We start from the raw sequence: 21,682 nt of genomic DNA on the forward strand, positions 1-21,682 counted from the left end.
TTAGAAGAATAAAAAGGATCACTTGATGTAAAATCATTAAATTAGGTAACCTACCACTTCTACTGCCTTTGGTGTCACTTTTCATTGTGTAAATAACTGAAACTAGTGTCTATAATCATAGCATCATATGGCTTACTTGTCATAGGCATACCTGTAGGGCCCCGCCAATGGGCAAGCATGGGGCTGCAAGTGTTTCTTACGTCAGTGTCCTCTCTCCAGAGTTCTCTCTCTCTGGGGTTGCCATGGCTCAGACCCTCTGGCAGGGTCAGTTTCAGAATTCAACCTCAGAATTACAGTAAGATGGTGAGATAAAATAATACAGCTTATAGAATCTAAGCCAATGCACATAGTAGCACAGAAGAGATCTTGGAGTAGCTATCTTATATAAATATATTTATACTTTTTCTAGCTACTCCAAGATCTCTTCTGTGTTACTATATGCTTTGGCTTAGCTTCCATAAACTACATTATCTTATCTCATCATCTTACTCTGCGTGCATGCGTCTGTCTGTCTCACAGAATTAACTGACTGTTTTGGTTTTGTTCCAGTCTGGAACAAGAAATATTTTCTGAAACCTCCAAAGTTGCTACAGAACGAATGGTACCAGGGTAACAAAAATCTACATAAAAATCCCAAAGAAACAAAAAGATTCTTCTGTTCTGCTTGAGCTTCTCTTTAGCTCCCCTCCTCGGGTCAGTTCCCAGCTTCTTCTGTGATATCTCTGAGTGTCTCTGATTCTGGCAGAGAATACTTACTCCCAAGACTACTGTCCTGGAGTGCTTTCAGATCCTACTGTCGGTGGCTACTGAGTGAATTAGCAGATGAGACGAACCCTAGAGACAGGCAGATGCTCCCAAAAGATAAGACTGTAAACAAGTTAACTGTGGGAAAGCCCCAAGATTAACATCTCAAGGATTGCAGAATGATACTGCAAAACCTATACATTGCAATGGGATCTTACAAGTATAAGAAGGGGTGCTCTTGCCTCGGGACTCTGGGTTCATTCCTGCAAGCCAAACTTGTGAGGAGATTCTTATAATTGATGGAATCCCGGCTCCTCACTCATCTTCAGTCTAATCACTAAACTGACTTGAGCCATGCCAGACTGGTAACTATAAGACCATCTGCAGGGCCTGGGTGTGTTTATATCTCTGTCTGTGTGAATGAATATGCTACTTTTCATGTTTTATTTTCCATAAACACAGTGTATTGACTTTTCCCCTAAAAAAGATCAGCTATGCTTCTTATAAGCATAGCAAGAGTGTCCATAGTACAATCCCCATTACTTTGGTGAGTTTACCAAAGATATATATTTTATATATATTTGTTCTATCTGCACAATCATGTGTGATGGCAAACCATCACATTACCTATGAAGTGCTTTAACATGTTACAGTAACATGATGAGATGAGAAAATGTAGCCCATGGTAAAATACAGTGTGGAAGCATATATTAGTTCAGATGTCTTACGGCAGCCATGTAATGTATAAGACTGTGTTTTGGCTGTGTTCCAATTTGTAACAAAAATGACTTTTGAAACATCAACAATTGCTGCAAAATGAAATGGTCATTCCCCAGATAGCTCTACTCTTGAGAAGTCACATCCACACCATATCTCTTCTTTACTAAGTGGACCTCTGGAGAGCTCCATTACACAGGCACACAAATACACAGAGATACTGTACACAAAAATAATGCAGAAAAACTGTATTCACCGCCAATTTCTGTTCTGAATCTTTCCTCTTCTCCCCAAGCCAACCATGTATCATTTCAAAAATTCTCAGTAGGCCCAACTTAGCTGCCTTTACCACTAGGCATCTCGCTAATTCAAAGAGTATATAATTTGGTTGTGAAGTTCATAGTAATAGTGTTGGCAAAATTAATCATTCTACAAAATCCAGATGCATAAAGCCAAATTACTCTCAAGACTTAAGAAACCTCAATCTTTATACTTAATTCACCCTGGGTTATGGATCTTAATTACTACGTTTGATTTTAGGCATAGCAAAGCTGCCAAAGAGTCCACCAAACTGAAAGAACACTTCCATTTTTATCAACTTTAAACCCACTCAATTTCATAGCTCTGCTCTCCAACCATCTGGCTTCTGGAAGAAGAGAAGACAAAATTATGGGATACTGATTGGAAATCACTGATTGTGTTCTTTAATTTACCAGTGATTTTGCATTAAGTGAGCATTAATTCATTAATCCATCATTCCAGCCAATGAACACACTGTCTCATGAGAACAACATGTGAACTTATGGGTAAAAAATAAAAGTGTTCACTTCTCCTAAATGGGAATGTAAGAAAGAGTTACTCACACAGTCCATTTCTCTATCAAAAACATAAAGGCGCTTTAAAATGTTTGTGTTAATACTGCATCTGTGAATGTGAAATAAGGGCATATTCAGCCCAATTGTACACAGTAAAATTTTACCAATGGCCCTGAATAGTTATACAAAAGACATCAGAACACACATTAAAAACATCATAATATAAACAAATGTTATTTGTTTTAGTTCACAAGCTGCTTAGGCCCATATATGGAAGATAGGTTTTTACAATTGCTTGCAAAGCCCCAAAATGAGAGAGGTCTAACAAGACAGCTAATTGAGGGTACAGAAAATTATACATGGCATATTCCTTCAATATAAACGGTCTGTCAAGTGTGATGAATAAAATGTAGTGATTCATGAATAAAACTGTAAAAAAACCAGCAGGTTGTTCATTGATAGGAGAACACTGTCAGTCATAGTGTTGTTATTGCATATCAAACAAAATTTGAGGTGGACTGAACTGCATTGTATAACTTGAGTTCTTGACAAAACCAAAATGCAGATTTTATAGATAGAAAATGATTGCGTTCTTGAAAAATAAAAAAATAAGCTGTTCTCATTTTAAAAATGTTTTCCCCACCCCCACAATGCAAATCCACAAAAAGTTGAACTTTTTTTTTTTTTTTCTTTTTTTGCAGAGGACAGATTTTTCTCACGTTTGGATTTTTCTGTCATTTCACTGTGAACTACTACTGTACATTCTTTGGCAACACCAAAGATACCTTTCTTAGTTTGAATTCAGAACCGGATATGGTCCACAGTTTAAAACAAAACAAAAACCTCATACAGCTGTTGTCTTGAAAATGTTAATAACTACCATTGCAGATTACGTTGTACATCCACAGGACTTTCATATTTATCTTTGTATGAAACAGCTAGAGATCTTGACTTTTGCTGCTAACAATCCATACTTTACTTTAGCTAACTCCTGAGACAAACAGCAAACACACAGCACCAGAACTTATCACAGAATTCTAAAGCTGGAAGGGACCTCAAGAAGTCATCTAGTCCAGCCCCCTGCCTAGAGCAGGAGCAACCCCAACTAAATCATCCCAGCCATGACTATGTCAAGCTGGGACTTTAAAACCTCTAGGGATGGAGATTCCACCACTGCTCTCGGTAATGCATTCCAGTGCTTCGCCACTCTTCTGGCAAAATAGTTTTTTTCTAATATCCCCCTCTGTAACTTCAGACGATTGCTCCTTGTTCTGACATCTGTCACTACTGAGAATAGGCTCTCTCCATCTTCTTTAGAATCCCTCTGGAGGAAGTTGGAGGCTGCTATCAAATCATCCCTCACTCTTCTCTTCTGTAAACTAGAAAACCCCAGATCCCTGAGTCTCTCCTCGTAAGTCAAAATCCATCTGCCCCAGTCTCCACAAGGACTGAGCTCCCAACCAGGAGTTTACAAGACCAATGCTCAAACCACTGATCTATCCCTCCCAACTTCCACTAACTGGAACCCAATTTTCCAGCTTCAGAAAAGAAGCAAAAATTTGCATAGGCCATGGACACTGAATTAGGTCTCCCCACCCTAAGTAGTGTCCTCCTGTACCAGAGATTATGTTTATTGCAGTAGAAGCATACACTGTTACTACCTGGGCTTTACCTACTCAATGGAAAGAGTATGTAAATTCCTTCCCTACTATGAACTACTGCCCGTATTTCCTGAAGAGCTCAGAAGAAAGTATTTCTGACTTAATCTGTATGCTTTAGAGAGCTCACAAAAAGAAATACCACGCCATTTTCCCCCAGGTAGCTGTCCAGTACATGCAAAGAGACACCACGAATGCCAGTCATTCTCCCTCTTGACTGAGAGGCTAACATTCATTCAGAAACATTCTATAACTTTAGATCCCAACCTAAATTGTACAATACCTCAGTTTGTGGCTGAACTTGGAAGTCGCCATGTTTGCACTTACCTGCTGAATACCATATGTCCAACCCTGCCTGATTCGGTCCCTGGCCCACACATTATGAGCATTCTCTGCTAGCTTATCCACCATGGCTTCTTGAGAAGGGGTCAGCTTTATAAAGCTCAGATCCATAGGAGCAGGTTTGTATCCGCTTGACAACTGGTAACTGTTAATGCAGAATTTACAAATGGTCATTATTTTTTTAAAAAGGTATCATATTTCAATAAGAAAATGCTAATAGATATTACATAGAAGACTAAGGTATCCACTGATAAAACCACATAACTACAAATATAAATAATAATACAGCTAAAAATCTATGTTATAGGAATATTGCATGAAAATAATGCACAAAAATTTAGTTTTGGTTTCTAGTTAACTACATCTAGAGTAAATGAAAAAATCTATATCATTAGGTAGTAACATGCATTATTAGGTGTGGAAGTGACTGAAAATTACCTATCTGCAAAAACTTAATATAAACATTATTACATTTCTTTACATGCTAAAACAGTGTGGTGATTAAAGCAGAAAACTAAGTAGTTAACATGCTTCTGCCCTCCCTCGCAAAAAACAAACAAAAAAAAAATCATGGTAGCTAAGCACATCACAATTCTGAATAGGTTATCTCTACATCCTGTGAGGTAAGGAAGGACTATCCTTGATTTACAGATGAAAAACTGAGGCATAATGCAGATTAAGTGGCTTCCCAAAAATCACATAGGAAGTCTATAGCTGAGCATGGAACTGAACTGCTGGCCTGGTGTAGTATCTTAGGCTATGTTTAGGCTGCATGTCCCATTTTGGGATACAGAGGTATCCCAAAATAGCAACTCCATGGCTTTTCCCCACACTATTTCAAGAAGATACTCTGGTTCCATGAGAGGGGTAATCGAACTTTCAAATAGCATTGAGCAAATCGCGTAAATTATTTCAAAATACATGCACAGTCTAAACGCAGCCTTAGCCACTAGACTAGCTTCCTAGCCCACAACTTCCTATCACAAACAGGAGACACCAAAAATCTAGCTCTGAAAACATAGGAAATGTAGTAAATCATGAAGGGTCATATGATTTTTATTTGAAACTTCCATGCTGGCATTATTTCTATGCATTTTCCACTCTGGCAATGTTTCCCTACATAGAGGCAAAATTGCAATAGTATTCAAAAAACCATCGTGAGGCCCATGCTCAAGAAACCAACACTCTATCATTTGTATGGAAGATCACTGAAAACTTATCACAGAAAAAGCAAAGTTTCTTGACATTTACTTGACCCTGGTTAATCTGGCTACAGTGCTTGACAGGCACTAAACATTGCATTGCTTGAATTAGTTGATGATCTATTTCTACCAAAGGTCAGTGAAAACACAAACTGTTAGACAGACTCCGAATTTCACTGGACTGAGGTATCTACCTTACGGACACCACAAATGCTGTACAAAATCATCTTTGATAAAAAGGAAAAATGTGAGAAGAAATTCTTTGTCCCTAGTGCTTGATCAGTATTAAAAAAAGTGTATTGTAGATTTGGAAATAGAAGCCAGAGCTCCTAATTCCTAGTCCTGTGTCTCTATGGGTTTATCTACACTTGCCCCCCAACTTTGAAAGGGGCCGCATGTTAATCAGGGAGACAGGAGACTACTAATGAAGTGCTGCCATGAATACACACCACTTCATTAGGCTAATTCTCCCCACGGCAACTTTGAAGTGCTGGCATGCCACATAGCCATGGGCACTTCAAAGTGCCATGTAGCCGCAGGCACTTTGGGGAGTAAAGGAACTTTGAAGTAGTGTAGGCACTTCGAAGTGCCTGGGGCTACATGCATGCCGGCACTTCAAAGTTGCCACAGGGGAGAATTAGCCTAATGAAGTGCTGTGTATTCTCCCCAGCACTTCATTAGTAATCTCCCATCGCCCTGATTAACATCCCCTCTTCAACGCTGGGAGCAAGTGTAGACCCAGCCTATGTTTTTGGACCAGGCGCAGCTAATACAATCTATAGGGAAAACTGATATTCTAAAATGAGTTGTTTTCACTTATTACATCTTCCTTGGGAGTGTCTGAATATAATTTCATACGCATAACAGAAAAAAACAGTTAATATAGAATGAGTTTGAATATGGTAACCAGACCTTCACAAGGCCAAAGAAAACACCACCATGTTTGCTTTAATCTTTAGTTAACTTTGGCTCATACAACATAATGTTTTGATTTTCAGCGACAGTTATTCCATAATGTTTTTTCCCCAAGCCACCAATGTTTAAAAGAAAAAAAAAAAAAAAAAAAGCTTCAAACCCTTAATAAAGCATTAAGCAAACATATTGCTGTAATAGAGCTAACAAAGTCTCACGTGGTTATTTTATAATTGGTGAGATTAAAAAGAAGCTAATTTTGTTTTTAAAATATACCAAGCTATGTGAAACTACAATAATATTATGTTTGTTAGAATATAGTCAGCCAAGGCTATTGCTTATTCTTTTAACCTGTCATTTAGCTCAGAGCTCTTTAGATCCGTCAAAAGATACAAAAAGGATGAAATGTTTGAGTCTTCATTCAAAATTTCTATTTTATGTGAATATGCTCACTGGTGTGCTGGTTATGATTGTATAAGCACAGTCACTTGCCCTCTGTAGGTCAGTCCACCATTATGTGGGAAACCATTAACTAAGATGCAGCACAGCAGAACTAAATCACCCTTTGGTTTTGTGGAGATCTTCTCTCAGCCTGTGAAACTGAACAGCCAGTTAAACAGAGATAGAGGCTGATTAAGATATGATATTTTTGTGCCATGAGCACAGAGGAAGCTTTCACAAAAATGGTCTGTCAGAAAATATATTTCTAGTTTCACAGAAACTACATGAATTAAAGACCTGCCCAATTAAAATATTGAATTCGGACAGCTTAACTAATAGTGATATATTATTTCCCATTTTTAGAAAGCAAGAACACATATTAACTCATCTTTTTTATCCAAAGATCCTAAAGTGCTTTGCAAACAGTAAGGACGAGTCTACACTAGTAACTTATTTCAAAATAATGGCCCCTTTTGAAAAACACCACAGAGTGTCTACACTTGTTACACCCTATTTCAAAATTGTAACCAAGGCCACAGAGCCCGCTTTTCAAAGTCATTCTTCCATTCCCATATGAAGAAGAGTGCCATATTTTTTACGATAATGTTGAAATAGCACGTGTCGATGCTCTGCTGTCCACTCTTTCAAAAGAGTGGGTCCACAATGGCACGATCCTGCAGGAGTGCAGAGATGCTCTGGCCAGCCCGGGGGGGTGGGGGGCGGGGCGTGGCAGGGTTGCTGTATGGTTACTGCCAGCTGTGTTTAAGACACAGCTACCCAGCAACCTGTGGCAGGAAGCTGAGAGCGTGCTAGCAGCAGGGAGAGCCTGAGTTCCCTGCAGCACGTCCTTCCCCCGATGACTGAGCTGGGTTCCCCTGGTGAGTCTAGCCAAAGGTCCCAGGAGCCAAGCCAGCCCCCACAAAACAGAAGCCTGTCCTGGAGATAGGGTGAACTCAGGGATGTCATCGGCCTTTTGGGGGGAAGAAGAGGTCCTGTTGCAAACCGGGGTCCAGCACCAGAATGTGGCAATCTTTGTCTGCTGTCCAAGGGCCTCACTGCCTGGGGGCACCCCAGCCACATGCCCAATCAAGTGCAGTCAAAGGTGGAAGAACTCTGGCAAGCATACTTCCACACTCATTATATGACCAGCTAGTCGGAGGCACCGACCACTCTGTACCCCCACTATGAAGAACTTCACCAGCTCCTCTGGTCAAAGCGGGTGGCACCTCTGGAGCACCTGACCAACATGGTGGACCCACACCTGGACCCTGAGCTGGAGCCAGAGGCTACAGAGGAGGAGCCAGGACCTTAGGGAGCCACCATCCCCTGGCCAAGGGAATGGGAGACTGATGCTGGCAGCAATGATGATGGTTACAGTGATGGGACCCTGGTCATCACCATTCCCATGGGTCATCCAGCCACAACCCCCCAGCCAGGCTTCCCCTGAGTTCATGGAGGGACCAGCAGGTAGGGAGCAGGCGTTTGGGATGCCCTGGAGCCTAGGGAGGGGGACCCTGCACCTGCCACAGTCAGTGGAGGCAATGCACCCCTCCACAGCCCCAAATCCCACATGCCTGGGGAGGGAAAAGGGGGGCAACCAAATCCAGGGTGAGCCCCAACATGCAGGGACCCCTTTGCAAGTGGTATCCCATGGGCCCCCTGTGTCATCGGACATGGTGTGGTGGGTGGGGACCACAGGAGTGGGGGCCCCGGGCCCCCAGATTACAACACAGGTCTCATGGGCCATCCCCCTCTTCCCTTATATCTCTCCAGGTCCGCCATCCAGAGGCTGGCTGTCATAATCATGAGGGTTAGCCAGCAGCCTGGGAGTAAAAGGGTTAACCTCCTTAGCCAGGTGGGGTTGGCCTATAGAAATGTAGGTAAGAATTGAATTTTGGCTCCTCCCTCTTCTGCTCTGTCTTTCTTCTTCTTCCCCACAGCCATGAGGGGGAGAGACAGAATATCTCCCTCCAAGAACAGGCCCTCCAATCTTCTGTAAGTAGGGTAAAGTTTAGATAGATCCGTTAGGCTTTATTGTTTGGGAAGTGGGGTCTGATGTCTGTGCACTTTTTAGAAATGTTCTTTTACTCTCTTTGGAATTAAGTTCTAGGCCCATGGTGGAGACTCCCCATGTGTTTTACTTTGTGACTCTTCCATCTAGTCATGAGGCTTGCAACACAAATATTGCTGTAATAATAGAAGTTCTTCCTTCTTCTTTTTATTAACCTGGTATTGGTTAATGTTTGTGTCCTGGTTTTTACTTTTGGGGCTGAAATTTCCCAAGTAGTCTCTCCCTGGTTTCCTAATTATTACTTGGGTGGTGGCAACAAATTTTATCCCCAAAATCTAAGGTTTTTAGGATTTTTTGGGGGGAGTTTATACCAAAACCTGGTAAATAAGGTTTTGGAGGTACTTTTGCTGGCCCCCACTTCTGCATTTATCTTGCTAGAGTGGGGAAGGAGCCATGACACTGGCCAAGCCCCATCCAAGGCCAGCACCCTGGAGCTGAGAACCAGGAGGCTGCAATCACAGCCTGTCCTGTGCCTATGGAGAACTATCACTGGGCTGGCAGCTGTCACTGATAGGGGGAGGAGGAGGCAGCTGCCAACACGTCAGCCCTGTGGGACATGACATCCGTGCTCTGGGGCTGGCTGGCGATGGAGCGGGAGGTTTGGAAGTGAGTGGCAGACAGCCTGGACACCCTCACCTGGGCTGTGGCTACCCACCTCCCGCTCCCTTGCCAGCCTGCCCTGCAACGCCCCCACATTTCCCAACCTTGAGGTCCTGCTCCTGACCACTTTCCCACCCACTGCCTGGGTGGCACTGGGGCAGTGGCCCATCTTGCCCCACCACCCACCACCCTTCAATCTCCCCATAGACACTGAGCCTGCCATACCCCACCCATGCACTTACCTCCCCGTTGTCTCAGCCCCATCCCAGACCAGACCCAGGGCAGAAGTGGCTCCCAGCCTCCACCCCCCCATGGGATGAGTGATTCCCCTCTCACTCCAGCACCCTCTCCTAAGTTCAGTACCTATCCCAATGCCACTCCAGGATCCCTGTTGTATATAGCGCCCCCCGCCCCCCATCTCTCATGTAAATAATTTAAAACTCTTGTTTCTAAGTTTGTATATGATGTTTATTGGTTGTTAGTAAATCGTTTAAATTTCACCCCTACTCCTGTGTCTCTTTTGTATGGTGGGAAAGTGGTAAGGGGTGGGGGTGCAGAAGGGGGTTTGTGGTAGCAGGCTGGCTGGTGGGAAGGTCATTGTGGGCCCTGGGCAAAGGCCTCATGTAGGGCCTGCTTGACCCATATCCCATCCCTTTGCACCTGCTGGTACAAGGCAGCTGGGGGTTGCTTGTACCTGGTGCCAGTCTCAGCAGCCCACCCCTGGATGAAGGGCTTCTGTTCGCCCTCCACAATATTATGGAGAGCGCAGCAGGTTGCAATCACCATGGGCATGTTTGGAAGGGTGACATCCAACCTTCTGAAGAGGAAGTGAAAGCGCCCCTTCAGACACCTGAATGCCCGCTCCATGGTGTTCCATGCCTGGTTCAGGAGTGCATTAAAAAGGTCCTGGGATCGGTCCATATGTCCTGTGTAGGGCTGCATGAGCCATGGGTGCAGGGGGTGTACAGCATCAGACAAGATGCAGCGGGGTATGGTGAGGTCTCCCACAGGGAGCTCCTCTGTGAGGAGGTAGGTCCCCTCCTGCATACGGTGCTCCAGCCATGAGTTCCTGAACATCTGGGCATTATGGGAACTGCCTAACCAGCCCAGGCATCAGCCCTTTGCATACACGAAGGCCTGGAGGACCACGGAGTGGTACCCCTTTCTGTTGATAAAAGTGCCCGTGCTGAGGTCTGAAGCCCAGATTGCAACGTGTCCCATCCAGCATGTTGAAACAGTATGGGAAGCCCAGCTTTGTGAATCCAGTGAGGGCAAAGTCCAGGTCCTCAACCATGATAACCCAGTGAGGGAGGAAAGGTAGATATTCTGGAGGGTAGGGATAGGGTCCAGACTGACTTAGACAAATTGGAAGACTGGGCTGCAAGAAATCTGATGAGGTTCAATAAGGACAAGTGCAGAGTGCTGCACTTGGGCCAGAAAAATCCCAAGCATTGTCACAGGCTGGGGTCCGACTGACTCGGTAGTAGTTTTGCAGAAAACGACCTGGGAGTTGTAGTGGATGAGAAGCTGGACATGAGTCAACAGTGTGCAGCTGTACTCAAGAAAGCTAACGGCATATTAGGTTGCATCAAGAGGAGTTTTGCCAGTAGATCCAGAGAAGTGATTATTCCTCTTTATTTGGCTTTGGTAAGGCCGCATCTGGAGTACTGTGTCCAGTTCTGAGCCCCCACTTATAGGAAGGATGTGGATACACTGGAAAGGGTCCAGCAGAGGGCAACCAAAATAATTAGGGGGCTGGAGCATATGACTTATGAAGAAAGGTTGAGGGAATTGGGACTGTTTAGTCTGCAGAAGAGAAGGCTGAGGGGGGACTTGAGAACAGCTGTCAACTTACTGAAGGGAGGTTGCAAAGAGGCTGGAGAGAGGTTGTTGACAGTGGTCACGGATGGCAGAACATGGAACAATGGTCTCAAGTTGCAGTTGGAAAGGTCCAGCTTGAACATTAGGAAAAACTTTTTCACTAGGAGAGTGGTGAAGCATTGGAATGGTCTATCCAGGGAAGTAGTGGAGTCTCCATCCCTGGAGGTGTTTAAGTCTCGGCTCGACAAAGCCCTGGCGGGGCTGATCTGATGGGTTTGGTCCTGCTTACAGCAAGGGGCTGGACTCGATGGCTTTTTTAGGTCTCTTTCAGCTATGTTGTTCTATGATTCTATTGCCCGGACAACCTGCATGGGGTGGAAGGCAGACACATCCATGAGTGCCTGGCTGGGTGGTCCCTGGACCCCTTGAGGGTCCCCCTCCCCAGACCCTTGCAGGGCTCCCTCCCCAGACTCTTACAGGCTCCCCTTCCCTGGCTCTTTACAGGGTTCCCCTCCCCAGACCCCTGCAGGGTTCCACTCCCTGGATCCCCCTCCCCAGACCCTTTCAGGGCACCCCTCCCCAGACCCTTGCAGGGCCTCCCTTGACAGTTAGCCCCCTCCCAATGGTGGGTGTGTGGCCCGAGCCTGGCTTACCTCCATGAGGACAGCCCCGATAGTGGCCTTACCCACACCAAACTGGTGTCTGACAGACCAGTGGCTGTCCAGGTAGCCAGATTCCAGATGGCTATCGCCACCCTCTTCTGCAGAGGGAGCACGGGTGACATCCTGGTGTCCTGGTGCGGGAGGGCTGAGGCGAGCACAGTGGCAGAGATCCTGGAAGGTCTGCTTAGTCATCTGGAAGTTTTGTAGCTACCGGTCATTGTCCCATTTCCCCAGTACGAGGTGGTCCCACCACTTGGTGCCGGCGGGACAGCCCCAGAGTTGCTGGATTGACAGGGTGAGGGAACACAGGCATTGCCCCCAGCAGACTGCTTGCAGGAGGGGACCTGTGAAGTTGGCCCTTTGGTGCTGTTGGAGTATAGCCACAAGCAGTGCAGCCAGCAGGCTACCCATGGTTCAGAGGAACTCCTGCTAAGGGAGTTGCTGAGGAGGCATAGCGTCCCTACATGATGTCAGGTCACTGAACGGGGCCTGCTGTGCTGTGGACAGTCTGGCAGCCCTGAGCACATTCAGGGTGAGAGTGTTAGGAGAGTATCAGAGGGGTAGCCGTGTTAGTCTGGATCTGTAGCAGCAACGAAGGGTCCTGTGGCACCTTATAGACTAACAGAAAAGTTTAGAGCATGAGCTTTCGTGAGCATCTGAAGAAGTGCGTTAACTCACAAAAGCTCATGCTCTAAACTTTTCTGTTAGTCTATAAGGTGCCACAGGACCCAGTGTTAGGAGAGGCACTTTAAAAAATAGTGGCTGGCTGCAGCCCCCATCAAGGCTTGGCAGTCATGTGACCCCTTCTGTGGGGTTTCCTGGCCCATTATTTTGAAACAGTGGCCACTGCTGTGTAGACATTCCCTTTCAAAATGTTGTGCCAATCTTTCAGTAGAGTAGATTGTTACGTCGAGCCATGTTGTGTGTGTAGATGTGCAATTTTGAAGGGGATTCTTTTGAAAAGTGGATTTCAAAAAGGAGCCCTTTGAAATTGCAATGTAGTGTAGCTGTAGCTTTAGGCGGCATCTACACTATGAGATAAATTAAATTTTTAATGAATTCAAATATTTAACCTCGATATTATGAATTCGAATAAAGTGTCTACAATGCTTCTTGAAATTTGACTCACCTTTTTTCTATGTCAAATCTCTGCATCCCCATTCCCCCATGCAAGTTTGACAGCATGAGCATTGCATTGTGGGTACCTATCCCACAGTGCTTTAGCCCCAGTTGCTTCTTGGTGTTTCATGTTTGAATCCCAGAATTCCAAGCACTGTCCCAGAATTCAAAGCATCAGTAACCGCTCAAAAAAAGAAGTGGAGATCATGCTATTTTCTGCTGCAGCATTCCATATCAAGCATTGATCCCCTAACACTCCAAATCATAGCATAGATCTATTTGGCAACCTCAGCAGTTGTCACACAATAGCCGTGTCTACACGTGCACGCTACTTCAAAGTAGCGGCACTAACTTCGAAATAGCGCCCATCATGGCTACACGTGTTGGGCGCTATTTCGATGTTAACATCAACGTTAGGCGGCGAGACATCGAAGCCGCTAACCCCATGAAGGGATGGGAATAGCGCCCTACTTCGATGTTCAATGTCGAAGTAGGGACCGTGTAGTCGTTGCGCATCCTGCAACTTCGAAATTGCGGGGTCCTCCATTGCGGCCATCAGCTGAGGGGTTGACAGATGCTCTCTCCAGCCCCTCAGCTCAATGGTGGCTGCGTAGAGCGGCCCCTTAAAGGTCCCCACCCCCTCCCTTTCTGTGCAGGAAGCTGAGAGAGAGTGCAGGCAGCAGCAATAACACACGGCTAGCCTGCATGCTCATCTTCAGCCACCGAGACCCCCAAAGGACCTCATGGCCGCCCGGCAGCCCCCCCAGCACATTGAGGGAACCCCCCCGAAGGGGAGCCAGGGTAGCCAGGGCAGCCAGGGCAGGAGCCAGGCCGGGAAGCGGCAGCAGGGCCCCTCCTGGACGGAGGCCGAGCTTCGGGACCTGCTGGGGCTCTGGAGTGAGGAGGAGGTGCTCCAGGTAATGGGGAAAAAGAGGCGGACCGCGGATGCATTCGCTCAGCTGGCCGAGGGCCTGGCCGCCCGGGGTCACCCTGCCCGCACTCCGGACCATGTCCGGAGTAAAGTCAAGGAGCTGCGGCAGGGTTACGCCCGGGCCCGGGATGCGGCCGGCCGATCTGGGACCACCCCCGTCACTTGCCCCTTTTACAGGGAGCTCAGGGACATCCTGGGCCCCCAGCACACCTCCTCCCCTCTGGCCACGCTTGACACCTCGGCTGAGGAGCCCGAGCAGGCCCCGGAGCCGGAGTCCGCCCCGGAGGCAAGGCCCGCACCCCGGGGGCCCCCCCTGTAGCCCACCCCCAGGGCACCGGAGCAGGAGGAGGGGGACTCCTCCTCCACAGAGACGGGGCTCCAGATCCTCCTCCTGCCATCGAGGAGCAGCAGCTGGGCGTCCGCCCCCTGGGTGTCCCCCGACCGTGGGAGTGGACCATCAGGTATGTACCCCCCCAGTGTACACCCCCGGGGTTGAGGGACGGGGGTAATAGATATGTGGCCAGGGCCCTCCACATGCCCAGATGGCCATGGCCCCAGGGACAGCAGTGGCATGTCCCTCACAGGAGTGCATCATCCCCTGCCCCCACCCCCAGCACGACAGTGCCATGCCCCATCCCCAGGGCGGGGGGAGCGGAACCTCTAGGGTCCCCCGGGAGGAGGGAGTGGGACACCCAGCAGCAGCAGCAGCGGCAGCGGCAGCATTTGATGGAGTTGGGGGAGTGCAAATGCGAGACTCAGGCTAGATATGAGAAACAAGCTGAATAGCTCCCAGGGGCAAAGGATGATCCTGGGGCTACAACTGGCAGGTTACACCTCTGCCCTGAACAAAGAGGAGGGAGGAGCCGAGCTGGGTTTGAATCAGGGGCCGCAGTTAGAGGCTAGGGGAAGGGAGAGCTGGAAGGCAGCCAGCCTGAGGAGGGGGAAAGCTACACCCCAGAGGGGCACCCCTCGGGGTCTTCTCCCCAGGACGGGTTGGAAGGACTGTCTCTGACTGCTGTACTGTCACTTCTGGGAGAAACTGGGCATCTGTTGCCTAAGAAACCTCTCCTGTCAGACCCTGCTGAGTGAAGTGAGAGTCACTCCCACCAGGGGACGGGCTGCAGTGCAGGGGGACCCTTGAACCCCATCACAGCAGCATCTCCCGGGGACGGGGATGGGGAACCTGCAGCAGAGGGGTGGGGGGACAAGGGCCACGGCTCAGGGCCCACACTAACGCCTGTCTCCACTCTTCTTCTCCCCCTCCTGTGTTCCGCAGCTGCACCATCGGAAGGACCGGAGAGTGCCGGCGAGGCTTCATTGGTCCCGGAATCCCCTCCAGGGCCATCGCTCCAGGCCAGCCCCTCGGCGGAGCAACGACCGGCCCCACAGCGGGCAAGACGGCGGACCCAGCAGCAGCCGCCGACAACGGACCCCTAGCTGCTGGCCCTCCACCGTCGGCAGGTGGAGGTCGCGGAGCAGCGGCTGCGGGTGGAGCAACGCCACCTCCACCTCCAGGAGCGGGCGCTGGCCTGGCGCCAAGAGGCATGGGGGGCCTACATGCAGACATTCAACCGCATAGCGTACTACCTGGCCCCCCATGCTGCGCCGGCTGCCGCCACGCCACCCGCTGCTCCTGTCGTCGCCGCGCCGTCTGCCACCAAGGGCCGTTCCGCCGAGGGAGACCTGGGGCCAGCTGACACTCGCCGGCCATATCTACCGGTCCGCCCGGCCCCCAGCCAGCCCCAGACAGGGCTGCGGCCGAGGTGGGGCTCCCGGCCGCCCACCCCCAGTGCTGGACTAGAGGGGCGTGGGGCCCAGGACGTGGCCCCCCCCTTGTATATATTCCCCCCACTGTTTTGTTGTTCGGCCTTGTATATAGTTTGTATTTATTTATTTGTGACCCCCGTTTGCACAGTCTGATCCTTCCCCCCCCATGTAAATAGTTCTCCCCTTCCTTGTTATCCCTGTTTTTTTGTTAATATATACATACACATTTAATATTTAAGTTAGTTAGAAGTTCCTATATATAGTTAGTATTAGTTAGAACAGAGTTCAAAGTAAACAAGTTTGATTTCACAAACAAGTGTCTGCTTTTATTTGTCCAGGAAAAGTGCTGGAGGGGTGTGCTGTTGGGTGCTCCGTGGTGTGGGCGTAGGGGCAGGGAGTGTTGTGGAGGATGGGGGGTGCAGTGGGGGGCCTGGCAGCGTTCACCCCGCGGTCTCATCGAAGTGGGCCCACAGGGCCTCCCAGACCCGGGTCCCTTCGGGGTCCACCTGGTGACTGAGGGCAGCAGGTGGCTCCACATCGGCCCTGCCGGCCTCCACAGCCCAGCCCTGAAAGAAGGCCTCCCCCTTGCTCTCCACCAGATTGTGGAGGGTGCTGCACGCACCCACAATCTGGGGGATGTTGGTGGGGTCCACATCCAGGCAGGTGAGGAGACATCTCCAGCGCCCTTTGAGGCGGCCAAATGAGCGCTCCACCACCTGGTGTGCGTGATTCAGGTGCTGGTTGAAGCGCTTCTGGCTGGCAGACAGATGGCCCGTGTACGGGTGCATGAGCCAGGGCCGGAGGGGGTATGCCGCATCTGCGATGACGCAGAGGGGCATGGTGGTGTCCCCCACAGGGATCTCCCACTGGGAGATGTAGGTCCCTGCCTCCAGCCGGTGGCACAGGCCCAAGTTCCAGAAAACACGGGCGTCGTGGGTGCTGCCAGGCCAGCCCACGTAAATGTCCTGGAAACGGCCCCGGCTGTCCACCAAGGCCTGGAGGACCACTGAGTGGTAGCCCTTCTGGTTGATGTACCATCCTCCACTGTGCTCCGGGGCGCGGATGGGGATGTGAGTCCCATCCAGAACCCCAAAGCAATTGAGGAAGCCCAGGGTGGCAAAGCCCACGATGGTGGCATCTGGGTCCCCGAGCCTCACGAGCCTGTGGAGGAGCATGGCGTTGATGGTGTGGACGACCTGCAGGGGAAGCACATGGGAGAGCACCAATGAGGGGTGTGCAGGGTGTGTGTGGCCCTCCCCTGCCCTGCCCTGCCCTGCCCTCCCCTCCCCTGCCAGGGCCCCCTTCCCCTCCCCTGCCCTGCCAGGGCTGCCTCCCCCCGTGGGTCCTCTTACCTCCATGAGGACAGCCCCGACGGTGGCCTTGCCGACGCCAAACTGCTGCCCCACGGATTGGTAGCTGTCGGGAGTGGCCAGCTTCCAGACAGCGATGCTGACCCGTTTCTCCACAGGGAGGGCACGCCGCATGGCGGTGTCCTGGTGCCTCAGTGTGGGCGTGAGCCACTGTCATAGCTCCATAAATGTCTGCCGGCTCATCCAAAAGTTCCTGAGCCAGCGGTCGTCGTCCCACTCCTCAAGCACCAGCCGCTCCCACCAGTTGGTGCTGGTGGGGTAGCTCCACAGCTAGTGGCATATGAGGCGGCGGGCGGGGGTCGGGGTGCTGGAGGGTTGGGGGTTGCGTCCTCCTCCCCTGCGGTCATCTCCTCCTCTGTGGCAAGGAGGTGCTCAGCTGCCTCCTGCATGGCACGGAGCAGGACGAGCACTGCTCCTGCAGGGGCGGCTGGGTGGACCTCTGGCTGCTGCTGCTGCTGGGGATCCATGACTACGTCGCCCGAGGTGTGCGTGCCTATGGCTCTGCAAACCGCGTGCTGTGCAGGCTGAGTGTGTCTGGGAGGGGCCCTTTAAGGGAGCGGCTAGCTGTTGCCCCGGAAGCGCTAGTCCGCCCTGTGACCCTGTCTGCAGCTGTGCCTGGCACCCTTATTTCGATGTGTGCTACTTTGGCGTGTAGACGTTCCCTCGCTGCGCCTATTTCGATGTGGAGGATGTGTAGACGTTATTCATCGAAATAGGCTACTTCAATGTAGGCTTCACGTGTAGAAGTAGCTAATTTGTCCTTCAATTCCAAAGCTCAGTGACAGTTAGCTATCGTAATGGTGCTGCCGCTAATGACGACGACAACAGTTTGGAAGAGCAAATCGCCCAACTGTGGTCCAAAAACTCACAGCTGCTGGCTGCCATGAATGCATTGCTGACAGTGGAGTGGTGGTTTTGGACTTAGGAGACCAGCACACACTGATGGAACTACATTGTTTTAGAGTCCTGGGATGACCAGCAGTGGGTGCGGAACTTTCGAATGTGCAAGTCCACTTGTACAGAACTCTGGGCCTGCCCTGAAGCGGAGCAACATAAAAATGAGGCCAGCTTTAATGGTTCGCAAGCAAGTGGTAATTGCACTGTAGAAGTTTGCAACGCCCAAGAGTTACCAGTCAGTGGCAAATCAGTTTGGGATGGGCAGATCTACAGAGGGGTCCATGGTGATGGAGGTGTTCTATGCCATCTGTTGGCATCTCCTCCTGAAGACTGTGACCCTGGGAGATAGATGTACAGACCATAGTGGATGGCTTTGCTGGCCAGGGGTTTCCTAAGTGCAGTGGGGAATAGATGGCATGCACATTCCCATCATGGCTGCGGCCCACTTGGCCTCGGAGTATATAAACCAAAAGGGGCACTTCTTCATGGTGTCGCAGGGGTTGTTAGATCACAAAGATCATTTCACTGACATCAACGTTGGCTGATCAGGGAGGGTTCATGACACGCGCATATTCCAAAATTCAAGCCTGAACTGAAAACTCCTGGATGAGACTTTTTTCCCTGATCAGAAAATCAAGATTGGAGATGAGGAGATGCCTATTGTTATATTGGGTGACCCTGCTGACCCTCTGCTCCATTGCCTTATGAAACCCTACATAGGAGCCCTGGATCCCCAGCAAGTAAAAATTTAATCACAGACTCAGCAGGTTCAGAATGGTGGTGGAATGTGCATTTGGCTATTTAAAAGTGAGGTTCAGATGTTTACTGACACATTTAGACCTTTCTGACAGTCATGTCCCCACAGTTATTACAGCATGAGTTATTTTGCACAACACATGTGAACCCAGGTGGGAGAGTTTCCTGTCAATCTGGAATTCCAAAGCAGAGGCCATAGGCATCCCATAAGCCCCTTACTTGCAGCCACCTACACAAGTATCCACTAGTAGCCATGCTCAGGCAGCAGCAATAAGGGACACTTTAAAAAACAGCTTCATGCCTGATGTGTAACACACAGGCTACTGATGTATTTCTTGCCCTGACACCAATCCACCCAGTTCTCTCAGCCACACATTTGCTGTGGACCAGGGAGTTATCAGTGGGCAGCTTTGCCTTTAGTCCCCACTTCCACAATCCCCCAGTTCCCTCAGCCATGCATCTGCTGCAGACCAGGGAGTATCAGTCGACAGCTGTGCCTTTAGCTCCCCGTCCCTCAATCCACCCGGTTCCCTCAGCTGCGCGTCTGCTGAGGACTAGGGAGTATCTGTTCAGCTGTGCCTTCAGCAGCACTGACCTTCCCCCGAGCTGCCTGGTTCCCTCAGCTGCACATCTGCTGTGGACCAGGGAGTATCAGTGGGCAGCTGTGCCTTGAGCCTTCCCCCAGCTGCCTGGTCCGATTTGCATTTTCTCCCCACTACTGCATGCCAAGAAATCACACCAAGCTCAAAGGAACGATTTATTGTAGGGGAGGAGAGGCTTAAGCTGAGGGAAAAGAAGCATTCTCAAGGTTTTCTGAATAGCCTTTTGCAGTGGCCCTTGGGTCTGGAGTGGCAGGCTATCCTCGTCTGCAGAAACTGGATTTTTATCTCAACCGTTGTCATTCTCAAGTGTTGTGGGCAAGTATTAAAATGATGGCCAGATTAATTCAAGATTCCTTCAGAAGGCCCAATACAAATTGGATGTAGAATGTAGTCCAACCTAACACCAGTGCAGGTGGTTCCTAATCCTGAAGTCTTCACTCAGTTCTTAACTCAGACACCAGTGTATTTTGATGCCAGTAGGAATTTCATCACAGTATTATTTTTTTTAAACTACTGCGGGGAGATCGTGCCATATGGTTCTGCCCATATCTCATATTTGTTGGGATCTCAAGTTTTTTCAGAGGCAATGAAGTTATGATCTCCAATACAATGGAATTCAAAAATACTGAACATTGCCACGGACAGAGTAGCAAAGTTCTTGTATATGATTCCCTGTAACTTAGATACTGTAGGTACACTTGATTCCCTTTCAGAATGCCATTACTGAAGAAGAGTTTGGGGACGTTTATTCCAATTCTTTATTTTTAATTCATTTATTCTTGCAGAGAATCTAGATTACAGGAGTCTGCAGGTAGAGAGTGACATTTTAGCAGTGATCACCTTTTTGAACTCAAAATTGTTTTACTCTCCCTTCACCTCCTTTAATTTTATCTTTATGGCTCCAGAAAATAAGTATAAAAATCATAGGCCCAAGCATACCATTTAATGGGACATATGACATGCATACTCGTGTTACCAAATATCATCTCATGACTTCCATTGGGGCTTGTGCTACTAACTTCTCCCATGCTTTACAGAGTCCCACCCAGAGTGAATATAATACAAGCTCCACCTCTAAAGAAGGCCAGGAACCATTGATCAACTGCAAACAAGTTCAATGAATTGTAAAAGTCTGTACTCATTACAATTTATACTGTTTTCCTAAACAACAGATATTACTGAGTCACAATAAATTATACGTATGTATGTATGTATGTATGTGAAAGGATTTAGAAATAAACCCTATGAGTCAGGAGCACAAGACATAATAGAAGTCATGGGATATTTGGTAACACAAACATGCATGACTATACCTAATAGAATAGTATGTTTAGTTTCTGATTTACTTTCTGGACAGTAAATACAAAACCAAAGGAGGTGAAGGAGGACTGTAATGTATTTCCAACCAAAAAAAAGCTGAAGATCACAATCAGAATATCACTGCATGCTGACCCCTGTGGACTACACTTAAGTTTTTCCTCCCTCTCTCGCCCCCACTTCTGCACTTATTAGAACTCAGTCTCCTCAACTCTTCTTCATGAATTAATAAAATAAAATAAAATGTGTTTTAATTTTGACTTACTTCTTAGGAAGCTTCAGTTTTTTCACTTTTTCTTCAGCATATTCATCAGCAATTCCAACGTGACAACCTAATGCTAACAGTGTTCTGGAAGACAAAACCAGTAAAAACCTATTATTTTTATGTATGTGTTTCTGTTTTTAGATACACACAACAGGGTTCTTACTGTTAAATTAGACCTCCAAGAACTGCCAACTAAAATTCCATCTTTATATAAAGATTCTCATCACACTTCCTTTGAAGCATTTGTTATGCATTTCTTTGTCCTTCTGGAAAATTTTAAATACGCTTGTTAGAAGTATCCTTATAAATGTGAAATCAGACTTGTTATTAGAATGGAGATTTCAAATGGGGGACGTTTCAAATATATCAAACTAAAACAGCTGGGTGAAAACAATGTCTATTAAAAGCAAGCCATGATTTCTACAGTTTCCACCCCACCAACAACCTTAGCCTGGACCAGCCAAGAGATCCACTTCTTGGACACTACTGTGCAAATAAGTGATGGTCACAAAAATACCACCCTGTAACGAACACCCACGGACAACTGTGCTTATCTACACGCCTCCAGCTTCCATCCAGGGCACACTGCATGATCCATTGTATACAGCCAGGCACTAAAGTACAACTGCATTTGTTCCAAACACTCAGACAGAGACAAACATCTACAGGACCT

At 48.3% G+C, this 21,682-nt stretch overlaps 1 protein-coding gene across 13 annotated transcripts in view; it reads right to left on the minus strand.

The window, feature by feature from the left end:
- The window catches only part of RYR2 (ryanodine receptor 2), a 975,983-nt gene that overhangs the window by 474,121 nt on the left and 480,180 nt on the right, over nucleotides 1-21,682 (minus strand). For all 13 annotated transcript variants that reach the window (XM_074990102.1, XM_074990110.1, XM_074990109.1 and 10 more), the window contains 2 exons: nucleotides 21,010-21,093; nucleotides 4,262-4,421 (listed from right to left, as the gene is read on the minus strand). In XM_074990102.1, the coding sequence (XP_074846203.1) occupies nucleotides 4,262-4,421; nucleotides 21,010-21,093 (244 nt within the window). The remainder of the gene's footprint in view (nucleotides 1-4,261; nucleotides 4,422-21,009; nucleotides 21,094-21,682) is intronic.

The sequence above is a fragment of the Carettochelys insculpta genome, chromosome 3, assembly GCF_033958435.1.
Source record: "Carettochelys insculpta isolate YL-2023 chromosome 3, ASM3395843v1, whole genome shotgun sequence".
NCBI classification, from domain to species: Eukaryota; Metazoa; Chordata; order Testudines; family Carettochelyidae; genus Carettochelys; species Carettochelys insculpta.